General features: G+C 36.9%; 1 protein-coding gene across 2 annotated transcripts in view; it reads left to right on the forward strand.

Moving 5' to 3' along the window:
- GRID2 (glutamate ionotropic receptor delta type subunit 2) overlaps window positions 1-18,412 on the forward strand; it is a 747,631-nt gene that overhangs the window by 517,407 nt on the left and 211,812 nt on the right. For both annotated transcript variants that reach the window (XM_054825310.1, XM_054825311.1), the window contains exons 6-8: window positions 4,354-4,527; window positions 9,561-9,722; window positions 17,928-18,047. In XM_054825310.1, the coding sequence (XP_054681285.1) occupies window positions 4,354-4,527; window positions 9,561-9,722; window positions 17,928-18,047 (456 nt within the window). The remainder of the gene's footprint in view (window positions 1-4,353; window positions 4,528-9,560; window positions 9,723-17,927; window positions 18,048-18,412) is intronic.

Here is an 18,412-nt window from a genome sequence, read left to right on the forward strand (position 1 = left end):
TGATTTGTGTGAGAAGAGACTGAAAACGTTGGCTTGATTAGCCTATGAAAACAAAGACTGAAAGAGGATATGCTCCCTGTTTATAAAACACATACGGGTTGTGAATAAATGCATCTTTGTCAAGGGCTAGAGGACAAAGTTGGCACAAGAACAAATGAGTTCAAATTGCCCATGTATAAATTGCGGGCAAAAGTTATTAGAAGGTTTCTAATTACCGGAAGCATCAGACTCTGGAAAAACTTCTTTGAGGAAAGAATCAAAAAAACACGCCAAACTCTGTCAAAGAACAGTTTATGGGAAAAGATCCAACAGGTTTGCCCATCATAGCACAAAAGACGACTGGGGGACCCACAAAGTTGTCTTCAAAGGCTGCTTTCAGATGAACACGCTTTTCCTCGGAGAGGGCTGGTCCTTGGCCAATGCATTTGACTTGTTCAATTGTGTTTCAGCCCAATGCACTCCACCATGAAGAAGAGCATAGAGCATGACTGTGTTTTAAGGTCAAGCAGCTAGAGCAGGTCGTAAAATCACAGCTCGGTTCCAGGAGCTCACATAATTCTACATTTTAATATAGATAATCGATTAATAGTAGCATTAGAGGTTCATTTGAACCCTTATATTTTCCAATGGTGACAGCAGGTCAGGTGTGAAATGCCACCCTCTTTGGTACAGTACGGCGACCAAGCTGCCAGCTCTTTTTTTTTTCAGACAGGTGAGAGCCAGTGGACAGATTCACTTAGCCCTGCTTTCTTCAAACTCTTGGAAGTTTTTCTCTGTGAAAGCTAAAAGTTGATTTCTCCTTGTCCTATCAACTTTCTATTTTTCGTCATCCTCCCCAGAACCTAAGGAAGCAAACAATTATGCAGTTCAAGGTCTTCCTTTATTTGTCTTGGAGCTTCCTCTAGTTATACCTCCCCTTCACCTACTCTTTGGAAAGTGCTGAGAAATTCAGGAAGGGCATAGCACAAGTATGTTGTGGCATGGGCAGAGGCAGCCCAGAGGCCTCAAGAGGGTTTGCGGTGGCCACCCTTTCCTGCTCTGCCCCCTGCTCACCGCTGCTGGCTTTTGGAGGAGGGAAAAAACACTCTCTATGTCATGAAGGATGTGATGAAGACATGGCATGCACTGGAAAACAGGGCATGTCCAGTAGGTGATAAATGCTGGAACCATCTTCTTGGCCCAAAGTTAAAGTTAAGATGCTTCCATAAGAAAAGATATTGCTGCCTTTGGTGCTTATTACAGGAGCATGTGAATAAATTCTTTTGTTCCATGTCTCTCACTACTGGTGCGGTTGTTCTGTGGGGAATAAGTCTCTGCGTAGGTAGCTTATCTTAAAATAATGAGATGAAGCTGAACGGCAATGTATATTAGTGTCCAGTATATAGTCTCAGTTCCCACTGGAGTCTCTGCCTAATATGTAGACGTGATCCTCTTCAATTCCCTTTTCCTAATACATCTGTAAAGAGCTATTAATTTAAAATAGCATTTTTTTCCTTATTTATTTGCCTACTCAGATGAAATGTACATCTAATTTTATTTGTTCCATTTGAAATAGGACAGCCTCCAACAAAAGAAAGGTTTGAAACTTCTTATTTTAAAAAAAAAAAGCCCCAAACCCACATAACCTAGCCTAAATTTATACAGGTGCCAACTCAGTTCAACTTGGCCAACTTTGTAATTTTTTTGACATTTGGAGCTTGTATAACAGATCATCTGCCACCCTTATATCATTACACTGTATCCTCCTTTGAAGTGCAAATGAAAATTGTTTCTTCTCATACAATAGTTGCTTTATATAGTTTTCTTAAGTCAGATCCAAAATTCAAGAATGAGAGATGATATTGGAGAGTCATTATATAAAAGGCTCGTCACTCAGTCAATGCCAAGTATTTAAAAAATGACAAAGAAATATATAGCAAGTGACTAACGCTGAATTTGGGTTTGCATGGCATTGCTTTGTTATTAACCTAAAATCTGAATTTATGATATAATCGGTGGAATTCACCGCCTTTAGAATAATAGCTGTCAATAATCTATTGATGTATATACCTCCTTGACAACCATACAAAAATCTGTTTGGTATTTAGATTCTGTTATTAGTTCCCAGGTGATGTATAAATATATGAGGTAGTAACCTAAAGGTTAAAATGAGAACAGTCTAATTAAAATGCACCAAAAAATACTGAATACCGAAAAAATAAATACACTTTTGAGGCAGAAAAGTTAAATGTTTGAGCAGCTGAAAGTCAAAATCTCTTTTAAAGTATTTTTTAGCAATATAATGTAGCCATGCAGGTATCAGTTTTTACATTATTAGAACAAGTCTAATAATCTTGCTCTTACGGTTTGGGCATGGTGTATAATGAAACCAGGTAAACTTTTTTAAATCCTCTGAGAAAGGATATAGTCTAAAATCATGATAAGAAGTTTCTTAGCTCTCCTTTCTGATTATATTGAAAATATTATAAAAAAAATTACATTCATTTTGCTAAAACAGCATTTTATTTTTTTTTTTACCTTGCAGCTAGTGAAATGATACAGACTAAATGAAAAGACGGCATCTTAAGCTGAGAGAATCCATTATCTATGGTACATTAAGGATTAATCGACCAGAAATGCAAGATATTACACTGGACACAGCTGATGCCATGTGTTATTTTTGTTTGCAGAAAAATCTATATTTCATAAAGAACATTAATAACAGATGAATTCAAAAACTATGACAATCTGTGAAGAATAAAATACTTTTACTGTAGTCAAGACAGAAGAAGTTAAAATTTATACCTCATGTATTTTTCTTCCAAGCATTAAAGGAAATAAACAAATGCCAGTATGTCCAAAGAAGTTCCTTCAAAATAATTAAAGTATGCTAACTGAAGCTCAAAAAAACCCCCTAAAATTGCCAGGATAGTTCTCTTAAGATTTAAAGAGCTGCTTTTTCAAAAAGCTTGGCTTCCTTTCACAAGGAAGATTCTTTAATTTCAGTTCAAATCTATCTCCTGGTGTCTCCTAAATTCTTGATTATGGATATAGATCAGGAAGCTACAGGCAAAAAAAGATGATGGTGTTTAGTTACAGGTATAACAGTGCAGATGTGCAGTATCCTTTAAAAACTGAAAAGCTATAAATACATAAATGAGAATCAGAAATATTCAATAAAGTGTGACCATATATAAAAGTACGTTAAATGCAGGCTGCTAATACAAGCTCCTCAAGCACCTCCCTTGCTGGGCAGTATTCACAAATTTAAATGCCTAGAAAGTTTGGGGCATCAACCTCTGTAATTAAGACAGATAATGGACAAACAGTTCAGCATAACGTAAAATAGATTATAGTTAAAAAGATAGAGCAATTTTGTAGATTATTTCTCCAGCTTTACAGAAAAATACACAGAATTGCCTTGAAAGCTACCAGCTGACCCTATCTGAATTGTTAGAAAAAGCCTGTGTTTAACTAAAGTTCAAGTTCTTACGTGAAGGTTGGAGTCAGTTGCTGTTGCTTGTGAGCCCAAGTTTCTCTCACTCAGTGTTCCCCGAGGGCCTCATCATTCAATGGTGTGAAACACCGTGTTCCCAAACTGCAGGACTTCATGCTATGTAAAGAATTGGGTTTCTGGTTTCCTTAACCTGCCTTAAAGTTAATATTTTGAGCTTAATATTTCACATATTGATGCATTTGCTTAGTTATTTTTTTTCTTTAAAGTGTGTGTCCGTAGAGCTGAGTGTTCACCTGTAAGCCTTAATAGGTACCCTATGGAGTAAAAAGTTGGTTTTAAATTAGGTCTTGCTATAAACAAGCTCATACACACCTAGAATGCTCTAATGCATTTTCTTTGCCCTTTTGGTAAGTTATGTTTGCTAACTTGCACATTGTTTATAGGTTCTTGATATTCTGTTTCCAGGAAATGAACACTTAAGGCCTGAATAATTGTCTTGTACCTTCACAGCTCCTAAGTAATGCTACACTTAGAAATACATCATGCTATGACTTCCTACTGATTTACACATTAGCTGCCAAGGATGCTGTGAAACACTTTAAAGTAAAAGATCAAATTTAAAAGGAGAGGGAGGGAAAACCCAAAATGAAACAACTAAGCCCAGTTACATCTACAAAGATTCGGTGAGGTTTGGGCACAGTACATTTTAAACTTCTGCAATTACTGTAAGGGTGGTATGACAGTTGTTTTAATGAGCATGCATACGTTCTTTCTGAGGCTATGGCAGAGCTCAACAATAGCTATTTAGCAATCACATGCCTCTTGAGCCTCTCAGTTTATTTTTTGTTTGTAATCTGGTGGTAATATTTCTGTATTTTAACTTTCATGCATATTCTCTCCCTTATCTTATCTTGCAGGAAATAAACGATGTGGATGTGCAGGAGCTGGTGAGAAGGTCAATTGGAAGGTTAACAATTATTCGACAGACATTTCCAGTCCCCCAAAACATAAGTCAGCGCTGTTTCCGTGGCAACCACAGAATATCTTCATCATTGTGTGATCCGAAGGATCCTTTCTCCCAAAGCATGGAGGTAGTTCATATACCAGTCTATTCCCACCTGGGAACTGTCTTTCTAGATAAGTTCAAGGTTTTTCCCCAGGGGCTTAGTGTAATTTAATGTTTATTTTTCATGTCCTCTCTGACATGTAGTTTAATGACTCATGGCACGACATGAAAATACTTGGGCAAGGGAGTGAGTGTGACTGATGGACAAGAACACAGCAATTGAGGAAAAAAGTCAAAAAAGCCACCTGATCTCCAGGCAGTGGGGTTTGTTCCTCTGTTAAATTTTATTTTTTGTCATCTCACTGAGAAGAATTTCCTCCCCATTTCCAATGTCTCCTGAGTTGCCATACTTCTCTAAGTCTCAAATGTGTCGTCAATAGGAAAGCCTTCCTGGGGAGCACCTGCGTCATCTGTTTCAAGTGTCTTGGTGTATGCACCTTAATCCATGCCTATGTTCCAAAGAGGCCTTATCTTCAGGTTTGTTAACTGTAAATCACAATTAAACTATAAGAGCCTTCCTACCACATGAAACCCACAACAGGATCATGGTCACTCTCCTCCTGACTTCACGTATTTTTTCCAAGAGCAAGTCCTCTATCTCTCTTGTGTATCTGGTTAGGCTTTGTCATGACAAAGCTATGGCAAATCATGAGTGTGAAAGTGGCTTAAGATGTCAATTTCACTTTTGGATTTTTTTGTGTGGTCATTTATGAAGTTGTGGAAAGATGACTGCATTGGCAGCGGTGCAGGAGGAGCATATCTGACTTAGCAGCAAAGAGAGCAGTCCTCTTGCAATGCTGAAAGAAAGGAGTGAGAGAAAACAACGGGAAAGAAATAGGGCGGTGTTGAAGACCGTCCTTGCTTAAAAGGAAAATATATAAGGGGAAAAGGAGAAGTGTGGTTGGTCTTGTCCTGTTTCAAGTTAGCTGTAAAGGCCTTTGCCTCACTAATTGTTCACACAGCAGCCAGTAAGCAACTATAGATGACATGAAAAATTTTGGCCATAGCAAATGGCATGGTGATCCTCTTAGAGTTCTTAAAATAAACTGGGCTGTGTAAGGTCAATAGATGCATCAGATATCTCTAGAGGCTATTTAGGAACTGTGGAAAATCTTTAGGTTGTGCCATTCTGTTATGGCAGCATGGTCCTAGGGAGAACTTTGGTAGTCTTTGGGTAATGTGTAAGAACTGAGGGTGTGATTGCATGCAGCTGCTAGAGATTGCAAATAGCAGTTTTCATGAACAGTGTTACTAACTAGAGCAAGGCAGAAAACAAGAATCATGTGGCGATGGAGGCTTCACATTTTAATCTATTTCCTCTTCAACTTTCATTTCATGTTCACTTCAACATTGAACTGACTCTAGGACAGAGAAGTTCTAGAAATCAAAGTTTTTTCTCTACAAATTGGCAGATCCCATTTAATTTGTCAGCTTGGACCTTATACCTTAACCTGTCCTTCTTGACCAACCTATAGCTTGGAGAGCTTAATATTCCTTTTGAAAGCTTTCATAATGTTTCGGTTCAAAGGAATGATGGAAGCTTGACTGGTTTAACTGTTCTGCACACTTGAGTTGCTTTTTTCATGCTTTCCCTGAGATGGATACACTTCATTACTAGCTGAGTGAGACAATACTAAAAAATGAAAGGAAGAAAAATTCTGACACAGTTTCCCCTGTGTCTTCGTACAATGCGCAGACCTTTGAGTAGCTGTAGGGTTTGTTCACCATTTCTTTGTTCTCCCCAGCAATATTATAATTTAACTTCTAATCCAGTGGGGAGTTGGAACAGTTTATAAATTGAAATTTCTAATGCTTCTTTTTTTTTAATGCCATCGAAGTGTGTCTAATCAGAAATATTCTCTGGAAATTATAACAGTGGATTTCTTGATTTATTTTTTTCCTCAATTACTCACCCTAAAGTCAGTGTGAATAATTAATTTTTTTCAGCATCTTAATTAAAACACTGAAAAATATTTTGGTGAAGACCTTTCATTGTGTGTCTGGGTTGTCCCAACTCAAACAACAACTTCTATCAATTTGTATCATTTTGGAGGCAGGAAGTTAAAAACTGGATTTACAGAAGTATTTAGTACCATAACCCTTTTGTCTAAAAACTATGTGCAACTTAAAATAAACACTGTTAATCCAGATTAATCACTCCCACTTAATCTTATTGCTAAATACCTTTCTTCTACACTCTGGAACAAAAAATCGCATCTGAATTTTGAATTGCATCAACAGGAGGTTATTCAGTTAAATACTGCTTGGTAATGCACATGTCCAGCCATTAGTTTAAGAGATTTGACATAAATAAAGGATCAGTCTTGGATACAGGGCAATGCATTAAAAGTCCCAGTAAATTTACATGGGAAATGAATAAAAGCGTAAAGTGACTTTAAATTACAGTCCCACTCTGTGCATTGGGACAGTTACTAATGCAGTATACTTCTGGTAGTGACAGGGAAGAGTGATTTTAGAGGCAGAAATTAATCGTAGTGTCTTTATCATTGCACTATCAGTGATTGATTGCTGTAAATGTTAAGCTGAACTATTAGTGAAGGAATAACAATGCTTAATAATTGCTGAACTCTGTACTCCTGAGCCCTGTTAATATTTGATGAAGGCCTAGCTATATTACTCTTAGATTAGTAAGTGCATCCTTCCTCATGAACTGTGACAACAGTCCTCTATTCCCATGATATTGGGTTATGGAAGCTACCTTGAAAGCAATGTCATTTTCTTGGGAAATGATGACTTGTCATCTGTAGCCCTTCATGTACCAATTTAGTCTCATTAGTGACCTTATTGTGTCTGCTCTCTAGAGGGTATTTTTTTTCCTTTGGCGAAGGCTTATGTAAAATAAACTTGCCTCACAGCTTAGTAATAATTCCTTCTCTCCCCTTCAAACAAACGTCCCTGTGGTGCTGACTTCTTTGGGGAAATACGGTTTTAGCTGAAATTCTTTGTAGGTTTACAATACAGAGGCAAATCAGCCAAGTTAGTTTAAAAATGCTTGATTAATCTGAACCCAGATCCTCAAACCATGCTTTTAATCCTGTCATGCACAATGATGCCTGGCCTGTGCATCTGCAGTAAGTAAATTAGTTCCTGGGTGAATACTGAAATGGAAATATGCACAGCCACTGGAGTCACAGGAGAAGCTCAAGTAAGAATAAAGAAGCCTCTTCCAGAAAAAGGGAGTGAAGGATCATTGTCATTTAAAGAAAAAGGGAAATAGGGATCAGAAGTTCTGTGCGTTTCTGGTACTAACAATGTAGAGTTGTAAAGGCAACAGAGTTTATCAGGAGGGAAAGCAGCAGACCATTAGAGCTCCTTCAATAAATTATGGACAGCAAAAATGCCCCAGAAAATTCTGGCAAGGTAAGGAGAAAGGCAGCTTCTTTCCTGGATGCTGGACAGGAAAAGGAGTCTGTCACAAAACCTTCCTGTGAGAACCGTACAGAGCAGATTGTGGTTGACGCAGTCAAAGCCAGCATAAAGATGGAATTTACATAAGAAAACAAAACTATTAAAAATAGTTTGTATGGAAAGGAGTAATTAGGCAGGAAGAAAAGATTTTTCCCTGCCCCCCCCCTTTTTTTAGAGGATGTGTGGATTTTCTAATCAGTGTTTCAGATCTTCAGCAGTATTGTGCTTCCTTGGCATACACGCCCTCCCAATAGCTGCAGGACTTTCCCAGTCTTTGGCTATATTTAAGAGGCAGAATAGGGGCATTCTTCACAAAGTTGGTGTTTCCTATTGTAAACTTCCTTCTTCAAGATTTTGAGTGGACCATCTGTATGGAGAAACCCTTATACAGAGCAGTCAACATGTTCCACAAATGTGGGAAATATCTTTTGGCTTGTCTGTGACTGATGGAGAAAAAAACCCAGCAACCTTGCCTTGGTTAGCAAATTGCTGCTGGCTAATTTGTTTTCAGGCACTAGGAATGTTCTGCAGCCCCCCTCGTAGTGCAGCTGAGGAAACTTAGTTTCCCTCAATAACTTCAGGCCCCCAACAGATTGTCTAAAAATAATATTCCCAAAGGTCCTTCTTATTTCTGAATGTCATTTCTCTTCCCAAGAACCTCTGTTCAGGAGAGCTGAGGTTTCTCTTTACAATACTGTTAGTAATTTAAATGTTCCTGCCGTTTGAGGACAGAAATGACTAAAATGAAGCTACATCGTAAATTACTTGTTTCAGAAGTGTTCATGAATTCTGAGCTTCTGTTCTTTTGCGTTGAATTGTATCTTTCACATCTCACTTCGTACTGTGTGCATGTAAAAGTACACATATAGAGATAGTACATGGCTAAGTGGAGCTGGCACATAAGTAATTTCTGTTCTTGAGTTCAACTGTTCTCTCTTTGATGCCAAACGAACTTCCTTGCACTGTATGCGTGTAACTATGCTCATGGAAAAACATACACACGTTTCCTCAGAGTTTTGTCCTGCAAGGAATTAACAGCCACTGCCAAATACTCTGACAGGAAACACTATGAATTGCAAAATTGACATGCAGCTGCGCACTGAGAAAGATTTCACTGGGTCATGTTTTATTCCAGACATTGCCTCAATCAGAATTGACTGCAAAAATCTGGAACAAAAACCATGCTGAAATGATTTATTTAAAATTTTCAGAGTTTTTGTTTTTCAAAAGAACCAAACATTCTTGAAGAGAATTTGACAGTGTCCAAATATCTAGTGACTGAAAAACTTAAAGTTGCAGGCAACTGGTTAAAAAAAAAAAAAAGTCTGTTTACATTCATGAGTAGGGCTTTAAATCCTGCAAGTGGAGCTGTGCCAGTGATTGGGCAGCCGGTACTTCACGTGTCTGTAGTTTGTTGCTGCAAATCACTTGTAGCATGACAGCCCCTATCTGAAGTTCCTACCAGAGCCAAAGATATGACTTTCTGACTCTTATAGTTTTTTCTTAATACCAAATAAGTTGTTTAATTACCAGAGGATTATGGGTGAGGCAAAACAAATGATAAATTCTGGCTGCTGGCAAGAGACTACAAATAATAATGCTAATACTCCCTTTTTAATGTCTTTGCAGATTTCAAACCTGTATATATACGACACTGTCCTCCTGTTGGCGAATGCCTTTCATAAGAAGCTGGAGGACAGGAAGTGGCACAGCATGGCCAGCCTCACCTGCATCAGGAAGAACTCTAAACCCTGGCAAGGAGGACGATCCATGTTGGAAACCATTAAGAAGGTAGCATTTCCCTTTATTACCTTGTCTTTGATTTCTAAAATACTTGCATTTAGACAGTATGTCCTTCTGAGGTGCATACTATTCTTGCCAGCAAGAGCAGTGTCTTTTCAAAGCAATAGTTTTGATATATTTACAGTTTCTGAATAAAAATAGTCTTTAATTGGTTTTGTGTCTTTTCCACATCATAATGAGCATATTTGAAATGCAGTCAATGAGCTTCTTTACCAAAACTACCAGACTAGTAGAATTTTAAGGTATGAATAATATCCTGTTGCAAAAGTGTCACAGGTTAGGAGGCAAAACAGATAATTTTACTATTTTATTTGTAAAAGAAAAAAAAAAGGTTGAAGAATTACACTTCGGTAATGTTCTGTGGAATTTGCTGTTGCACTGCTATTTATGTTAACATAATGAGAGTGAAGAAAACCCTAACTCATCTAGCCTGTGTCCTGCCGTTGCAGAACTATTCCCTGTAACACTCTCTACAGTGCTTTATCCTATGTTAAACTCTCACTACTTCCCTGTCATTATTATTTCAAACCTTAATCATGCTCATGTCCAAGATTCTTTTCCTGTTCCTCAGTCTTTAAAGATATTTTTTCTTAGTTACTGCCTTTTTTCACGATGTTTACAGCCTCCTTATACTTAGAGGCAATTACCACAGCCTTCTGGGTCAGTATTTAGTCAAAATATGCATAGGTTGGTAGCTTACCCTTCCCTGTAAGTTAGTCGGTTCAGTCTCCTTATGTTGTTGATGCCTTTCATAAAACTACCTTCTCATTTGTCTGCATGTACTTCCTGGTAATGTATTTGTATTTATAAATGTATGCCACATTTAAAGTGCTGGCAGTGCCTGTGTCGTAAATACAAAAAAAAAAAAAAAACAGGACAGGAGAGGGGAAAAAAAATAGTGCTTTATTTATGGCTTTCATTAAAAGGACATAAAAAATAATTTAAAATATAACATTGTTTCAAGAAGTTGCTGTTCTGCATTAGGTCTTTAACTACACTAGAAATTATGATGATGCAGGCAAAATGTAATGCTTCTTTGAACACTCTTTATTTTTTCCCCAGTCTCAAGTCAATCTGCATTAGCTCCAAAATAATGGTTCAAGACTTTTTGGTGGCTGTCCTCAGTTTCCATTCTAATAGTTTGAAGTCATGAGACTGCAAGGATAATCCTGGACACAATTCTTATTTCGGGGGCAGGATATGGCTTTAAGGGACTCTAAACTGTATTGCTCTTAACTTATCAGAGCAATTTCAAATTCACAGTCAGTAGTCCTGTGTATTTTAAGCTATGTTTCAGGCAAGGCTGGTTCTGGAACTTTTCTTATCAACTTGCATTTTGTAAATACCATTGCACGCTTTTTCATTAATAAACTGTTATTTCTACTCTGTTCAAATCCAAATTGGATGCCTGAGCTGGAAAAGTCAAAATACCCACTTCCACTTTAGAATTAGAATTTACTCTCTGAGCTGGAGTTTCAGACAAAGTCTAGTAGCCATACTAGCACCTCTAAATTTAGAAGTATTCCACCACGGAAAAGGCTGCAGACTGTTTTTCATTAGGATTATTTTCTTGCTTGTGTTGTTTGTGGATGTGAGACTGATCCTCTTCTCCTACATAAACTACCTTTATTCTGTTTCTTACCACCATCTCATTGCTTTGCATCTCAAACGGAGTTTATTCCATTCTTTGCCACATCATCCTACCTGTCCCATTTATCTTCTTCCAATTCTCACCTCTAAAAATGATGTGATTAATAAAACAAACTCCTTCTGTGACCTTTCACACAGAGCTACACTGTGTTGAATATCACTTTATGTAGCTCTTAACCCTGAAACATGAAGAGAAGTGGCCAGGAGAAATATGAAAGCAGTCAAGAAGACAGGAGCAAGTGGAAATTCCAGGGTTGTGGTTAGCTTGCTAGCAAATGAACCAAATGACGAGGAAATTCCTGACATGTGCAGCTTGTGTCCTGTTGCTTTCCAGTTTCTCTGTTATTTGAATGACATGGCTTTAATAAGAAGCCATTTTATTGGTGTAAATTGAATAATCCAAATATTCCTTGTACTGCATTGTGCTGAGATCAATTTCTAGAAGTAACATACTGAAATGAAAAGTCCAAATTTAATCCAAAATGGAGTACAGAAATTTCTTCTGCGTGTGTGTGTATGTCTGTACCATTTCAATCCCAAGGCAGAGGAAAGCTAAAGATTGCAGCTGAAAGCTGAAATTGCACAAGAAAGGGGAATTCTGCTTTAGTTTTGTGATCTACCTTTCCTTTTTTTCACTAAGAACAGAACAACTTCAGGATCACAGCTGTGTACTTTTGAAATTAAGAAGTTGACATTGATGAATATCTGATGAGGTATCAGAAAAGAAATAAATATAAAAAGTAATGAAAGGAAAAATAAAAACCACTTCAGAACCCTTCTTGAGAATGCTACCATTCTCCATCTTGGTTTTGTTCTTTTAACATCTTTTCTCTCCTGTCTCCTCTAGAACCAACTGAAATCAAAAGTTTTTCTCAAAAACATACTAGTTCTTTAATTTTGAAAGAATAATACCATGTGGTATTTAAATAGCTTATGAACAAAAGGTTCTGCATTTTCGTTTTGAAATGACCACTGTTTCAAAGATGTAGTGTATAGTGGAATAACATAAGAAGATATTGTTATAGTTCAGGGTGAAGATACATTCTGAGAAATTCCATCCTCTGCACAACTTTACCTCTACCTTCATAATGACCTGTATCACAGAGCTGGAATCACCATCTTGTCCCAGATTGTCCCTTACCTCTATGTAGTTTCAGTGGGTGTCCTATTGCAGGCAAGTATGGTTGTGGTGGGGAAAGAGTTAAGGAAGAGATGCCTAATTCCAGCCTGCCTGCCTTAGAAAAGGACTAGCAACTGAAGCAGCTGTTCTCCTGGCAGCAGCAAAGTGGAGGTGATGTTGCTATCTACTGCTTTGCACAACTGAGCTCTTGCTGCTAAAAAGCAGGAAAAACTAGTTCTAGAGGAAGCTTTTCTAGAAGAAAATCTATCTTCTAGAATCAGAGGAGCAGAAACAGGAATATCTGGCAATGTTTTAGCTACAGAGGGAGTCTCTCTTTGATTTCTGGAGGGGAAAATAAGAAAAAAAAATGGGAAATCTCTATAAGCTACACGCTGAAGGAGGTAAGAGAAAGGGATGTTGTGATGTTCTACCTGCAGCAGCAGTTCTTACAAATAGGAGAACTCTGGTGGTAAACTGATTTCTTTATGATTAATGAGCTAATAGGGAATTGTAGAGAGAATGAGGGGGAATTAGTTTCAAACATTTATTGAAATGGCAAAATAGCTGTCTGAATCATTCCCTATTGTCGTTTTTTACTTTTCACTGTTGAACATTTGATTCCTGTGTCTCTATTTCTACACAACTCCAAAAGCTGTTTCTTATGTGTGAATTCAACTGATTGGACAAAGCCTAAAAAAAACCCATTTTAAGCCTGCTACAATTATTAAAATCTAATATCTGTTTCTACCCATTCTGGAACTGAATAAATAGTTAAATTCATCAGGAAATACAATCCTTCTAATGAATTTGGCCGGCTCTAGCAATTAGTTCTAAATTCACTTCTGTAATAGGAGCTATCCCCAAACACATGCTCACTTGTCTATTTCTCAGTAAAGCTATTTCACAGTGAGAGAAATCAGTATTACTAGAAAATAATTCTACTGTTGGAAAAATTAATCTTCCCGAATAGCCTGAAAATAAATGTAAGTAGGATTATATGGAGGATCAACTCAGAAAAATGACATCAAGTTACTGCATATATCTTCTCTTATGCTTTACCTGATCTCTTCCCAGTCACATTTGTTTAGCTCACTGACAAACAGCAAATTTTTAGTGCTAGCAGCAACCTAGAGCCTATTCCTTTGTGGAAAGTGAGCTGTACCTCATGCTGTTTCATGAATCTTGGGTAGAATTGTCAACTAGTTCTGGTCTCAGAAATGTCAGTGATGTTCAGTGGTGACATGCAAAAAAGATGCCAAATTGTTTTTCGGATAGTAGATTAGTCTCTCTTTGCTAGCAGCTAAAAACAGTGTGTTGAGTTGGAAACTCAGCAATGTTTTCAATATCAGATTTTTTCAAGAATAAAATATGAAACTCATATTTTTCCTGCCTTTAACTACAGGTTTTTTTCCTTAATTGCAAAATAGCTAGTGTCTGAGCATAACCATATTTTGAAAAAAAGAGGAAGTTTGAACAGGAACTGTGAGAGCAAGTACAATATTTTATAACCGATGATTGGCAAGCTGACGTTCCCAAGTGATGTCCTGACTGCTAGGTAAATAGCACTTTCTTCAGGGACTTACAGTATAGTAGTGCCTAAGCATATATAAACTGTGGTTTATCTTGCCAGTCTAGATGGGACTCAAGTAAGCTTTAACTATATTACCAAGCTTTATAACAGCTCTGCAAAGCCCAGAGCAGTGATCAGAAATGTAAGTAAAACATTTTTGTCCTAACAACTGACATTTCACTCTTCAGTTTTAAATGTGTCAGGAAATTGCATGGTTGCAGCTCAACCTTAGAGGAATTTGAGAGACTAGATAATAAATCTGTCTTCATTTTTCCCCAAATAGCATTGTTTCTGTAAGTTAAATGAAATGAAAAATTTCTTTGACCCTTACCCATTATCATAATTAACACTAAAATAACTTGGAAAAATCTCATCAGGAAGTAACTGGATCAGTAGCTGTCATACAGATGGCCATTTCTTCTGTGATCTCCTTGCACTATGCATTAGCAGAGGGATAAAACACATGCCATAATTCAAGTAAGTGTTTGAGAGGGATCCACACTGTGAAAGACTATGCAGAAAAATTGGAGCAGTGTCCTGAAACTCTTCCTATGCAATAGGCTGTCCCACTCCATCAGCCCTAAGCAATAAAACAGGCTTGTGTAAGCCTTGTAAAAAGGCTATGCGGGACAATGAGGACTAATAGAGAGCAATAACAGGATTGCCTGGCCTGCAGGTCCAGCAAGGTAGGTCCCCAGTAGGGAGGAGGCATCAGGACCTTCAAGAAGTTTCCTATCAGATTTAGTATTGTTGTTGGTATTATATGGGCAGTTCTCCACTGTTTTGTCTTTCTGCCTCTGCCCTTTCGAAGCCAGGAGCATTCCCATCTAATCTGAACTCTTGTTATGCTATTTGCAGATATATAGAGTCTGGGAAAGAAAGCTCTAATCAAAGACACTCTTGCATGAGAAATTTTCAAAGCATAATAAAATTGCCAAAATAGAAGAATGAGGAAAATTGTTGTTATGGTTACTGCTAGGTTTCAGACACATAAAAATAACTAACAGACTTACAGTTTGTATCTTGCTGCAACAGTTTGCAGCCATTTAAAAATCCAGGTAAATAAACTTACACAATGGTTTTGGATAGAAATTCAGTTCCAAAATATGGTAGGTAAGTCCGTTAACCTGTGCTATATGTTAGAGGCTATGTATTTCCAAAGAATCCTGTGTTTTTCTTAAAAACTGGATTTCATTACTTCAAATGTAACTGAGGTAAAAGTCTTAATCGCATGATTATTTTTTTTCATATTTGCTCAAATAAGGAAAAAAGTTATAAAAATTAAAAAAAATAAAATAAAGGTGACTAAAATTCTAATTTGCTGTCTCAAGTCTCAAAAAATCATTTACATTTTAGACATGATTCTATGTTCATGTCCCATAAATTATTTGGAGCACTCTCAATCTGAAAAATAGTCACTTTAATTTTCTATATTGAAAGTTCCCAATTTAAAACTGCTTTGCCACAAAATAATAAAAAAAGAAAACACTTTCTGCTGTACAAAGCGTCTTTGTTAATAGATTTGTTGTTGTTGCATATTTCCTTTATTTTATCATTTTATTCCAGACTTTTCCCTTCCTTTTTCCAGACCTTGCTTGTGGCTCACTTGAAATCATGGTGCAGCTCAGGTGGTCTTATAACAGTTTAACTAATTTTCATACTCTACCCACCTCAGACCCACAGGTTTAATTCACATTGTGGGGGAAAAGGTTTTAGGAAGTAATATAGGAAATATGAAGTATAATATAATAAAAGCAGTATATGGGAAGGGGTCAGAGTGGTGCAGGACTAGGAACAGGTGTATGCTGTCAGGGTGGGCAAGTCAGCCAGATGGAGGCTTTCAGGGGTCAGATGGGGATCCCAAGCCTTGCAGATCTGTGCTGCTTTGCAGGCATTTCTACATCATATGTACCATGAAATTCTGACTTAATTGATCAAAAAGCCAGATGAGACCATATGAGAAAAAAAGGTATGTGGAACAGGCTTTTATTTATGGTTCGTGAATAGGATGTAGTCAAATTTAAGTTAGCAGAAAAGGTTTATATTTGTGAAACTCTGTTATTTACCTAAGGATATGTTCAAATGATTTTGCAAGTAAACACAAGCTCACTCTGTCTTTATTCTGAACCAGCCAGAGGTGTGCTAACCCCAATCTAAAAGCTATGAAGGTGTGATTATTACAGGATTGTCCTCAAGCTAATAAGTAACCTCAGTGTCATGCTAACCATAGCGACATGCATCAAAATTGCCTGGCTGGCTCTCACCAAGGGCAAACTGACCTGGAGTATTCCTGGAAAAGAACTGCAGATGTACGCTTAATCAGGATGTTGGGTTTTTTTCCTTCTTTGGTTTTTTTTTTTTTTTTAGTTTTTGTTCTAATATCTCATCCAAAAAATAAATATTACAGGAAAGATTTTTTAAAAGGTTATAAATATATATACACACTAAGTATTATTTTTTTAACTGGAAATGTCACTTCATGAAATATTTCTGTATTATTCCCTGAAAATACTAGTCTCTACTAGTGTCTAGTAAGTTTTAAAGGTATTATCTCAACTATCATCTTCTTTATTATATTCATATTAATGTTTTATGAAAGGTTGACCAAATTTCGTTAGTTCATACTAATCTGCAAAGGAGATGCAGATTTTATACTCCTTCCTGGATTTTCTCCAAACTGAAGATGTGAGAGTAGAGCTTTTAAAATCATGATTCAGCAAGACTCTTATGCTTAGCTAGGTAGTTTATATTGCAAGAGTTTATTTTCCATTTTTTTCAGTTCAAATAAAAAAGGTCTTAACTGAAAGAGCAATCACAACTATAAAACTCTCACCTTATGTTTTGAAGAACAGCCGTGCATTTCACATGATTTTGCAACAGAGGCAGATTTTTTTCTTGTGGATACTTAAAATATTTTTCAAGTTTTTTTGGAGAAAATGGTTTAAACATCTAATTTTCCCTGAATCTGAAAACTGAAGAAATTTTTTAAGGCTAAAGGTTTTCATTGTAGACATTTCACATGGCTCTGTTGATTTTACAATTCAGGTCTTCACAGTTCTTATACAAAGATGAAATGTGTGTCATGTTGAATTAACCCTGGAATATATTTTGAGTATTGCTGTGGCATGTATAGCCCTTACAACTCTGATTCTTTATAGTAAATATTCACTGTGTCATCTTTAGTATTTTAACCCCTTCTGACTAAAATGTGAAAAAGTAAAAGCAAGCTTGAAAATACGCTGCATTGTTTTTCATCTCATGCGTTCTTAGTAGTAGAGAAGAGTTGTGGAGAAAAACAGAAAAATCACTATATTCAACTAGAAAAACCCGTTTTCATTTGTGCAGGTCACTTATGTTGGGCTCAAAAAATAGCTAATTTGATCCAAAACTCAACCTGATCTTACGTGGAAATGTCTTTTGGGTGAGAAACATTTTGGGAGAAAAAGCAAAAATAAACAAAACTAATTTTTGTGCAATTTCTTTTATTTATTTGTCTTTTAGTTTTGCTTCCACTAAAATTAGTCACGAAACTTTTCTTCATGGGGCTAGGATGTCTGTACCCGATGGGTCAAAGAACAAAAATACAAGTGCAAATACACTAAGAGTAAGACTATTGCTTGTATTGCATCTGCTTAGCATTGCTGAGTTTGATTCTTCTGTGAAGTGCTTAAATGATACAGGAACAATTTAGGCTTCACAAATTTTAGGGAAAAGTAGTCTTTGGAAAACTGTCCTAATTCTGGTAGTTGTGTATGTCCTCTGCATAGTTAGTGCACAAGTCCTCTGGAGAAACAAAAGGTTATTATAATTGGCTACTTCTGAGTTTTCGCTTTGTCTCCTTTTTTACCAATAGGGTGGAGTGAATGGCTTGACTGGAGAACTGGAATTTGCAGAAAATGGGGGGAATCCCAATGTGCATTTTGAAATTTTGGGGACAAATTATGGAGAAGATCTTGGCAGAGGCATCCGCAAGGTGAGGCTACATATATTCAAATGAGACTATTTTTACTGATTTTTTAAAAACCTTTCTTGTGTTCCATGTTAATAGAAAAGTGTTTGATGGCAGATAATGTGTGTATCATTAAGAGCAGTAAGAAATGGGAGAAAAGTCTTGAACTTCTAGACACCCATCTATTTTATTATTGCAAAGAGGCTTTGTAGTAGGTCGAGTTGATCAAAGTGTTTGTTACACAGAATGTGTTAAACTGCTGGTCGACTATCCCAAAAGGCCAGTGAAAGCTGTTGTTTTGTAACCCTTGTAACTCATTTCCAAAATAGCAAATTTTACATTGAATTTTGTTTAGAGCGCTCAGATTGACACTTGATACTGGTCAAAGT

Source organism: Grus americana, chromosome 4 (genome assembly GCF_028858705.1).
Source record: "Grus americana isolate bGruAme1 chromosome 4, bGruAme1.mat, whole genome shotgun sequence".
NCBI lineage: Eukaryota > Metazoa > Chordata > Aves > Gruiformes > Gruidae > Grus > Grus americana.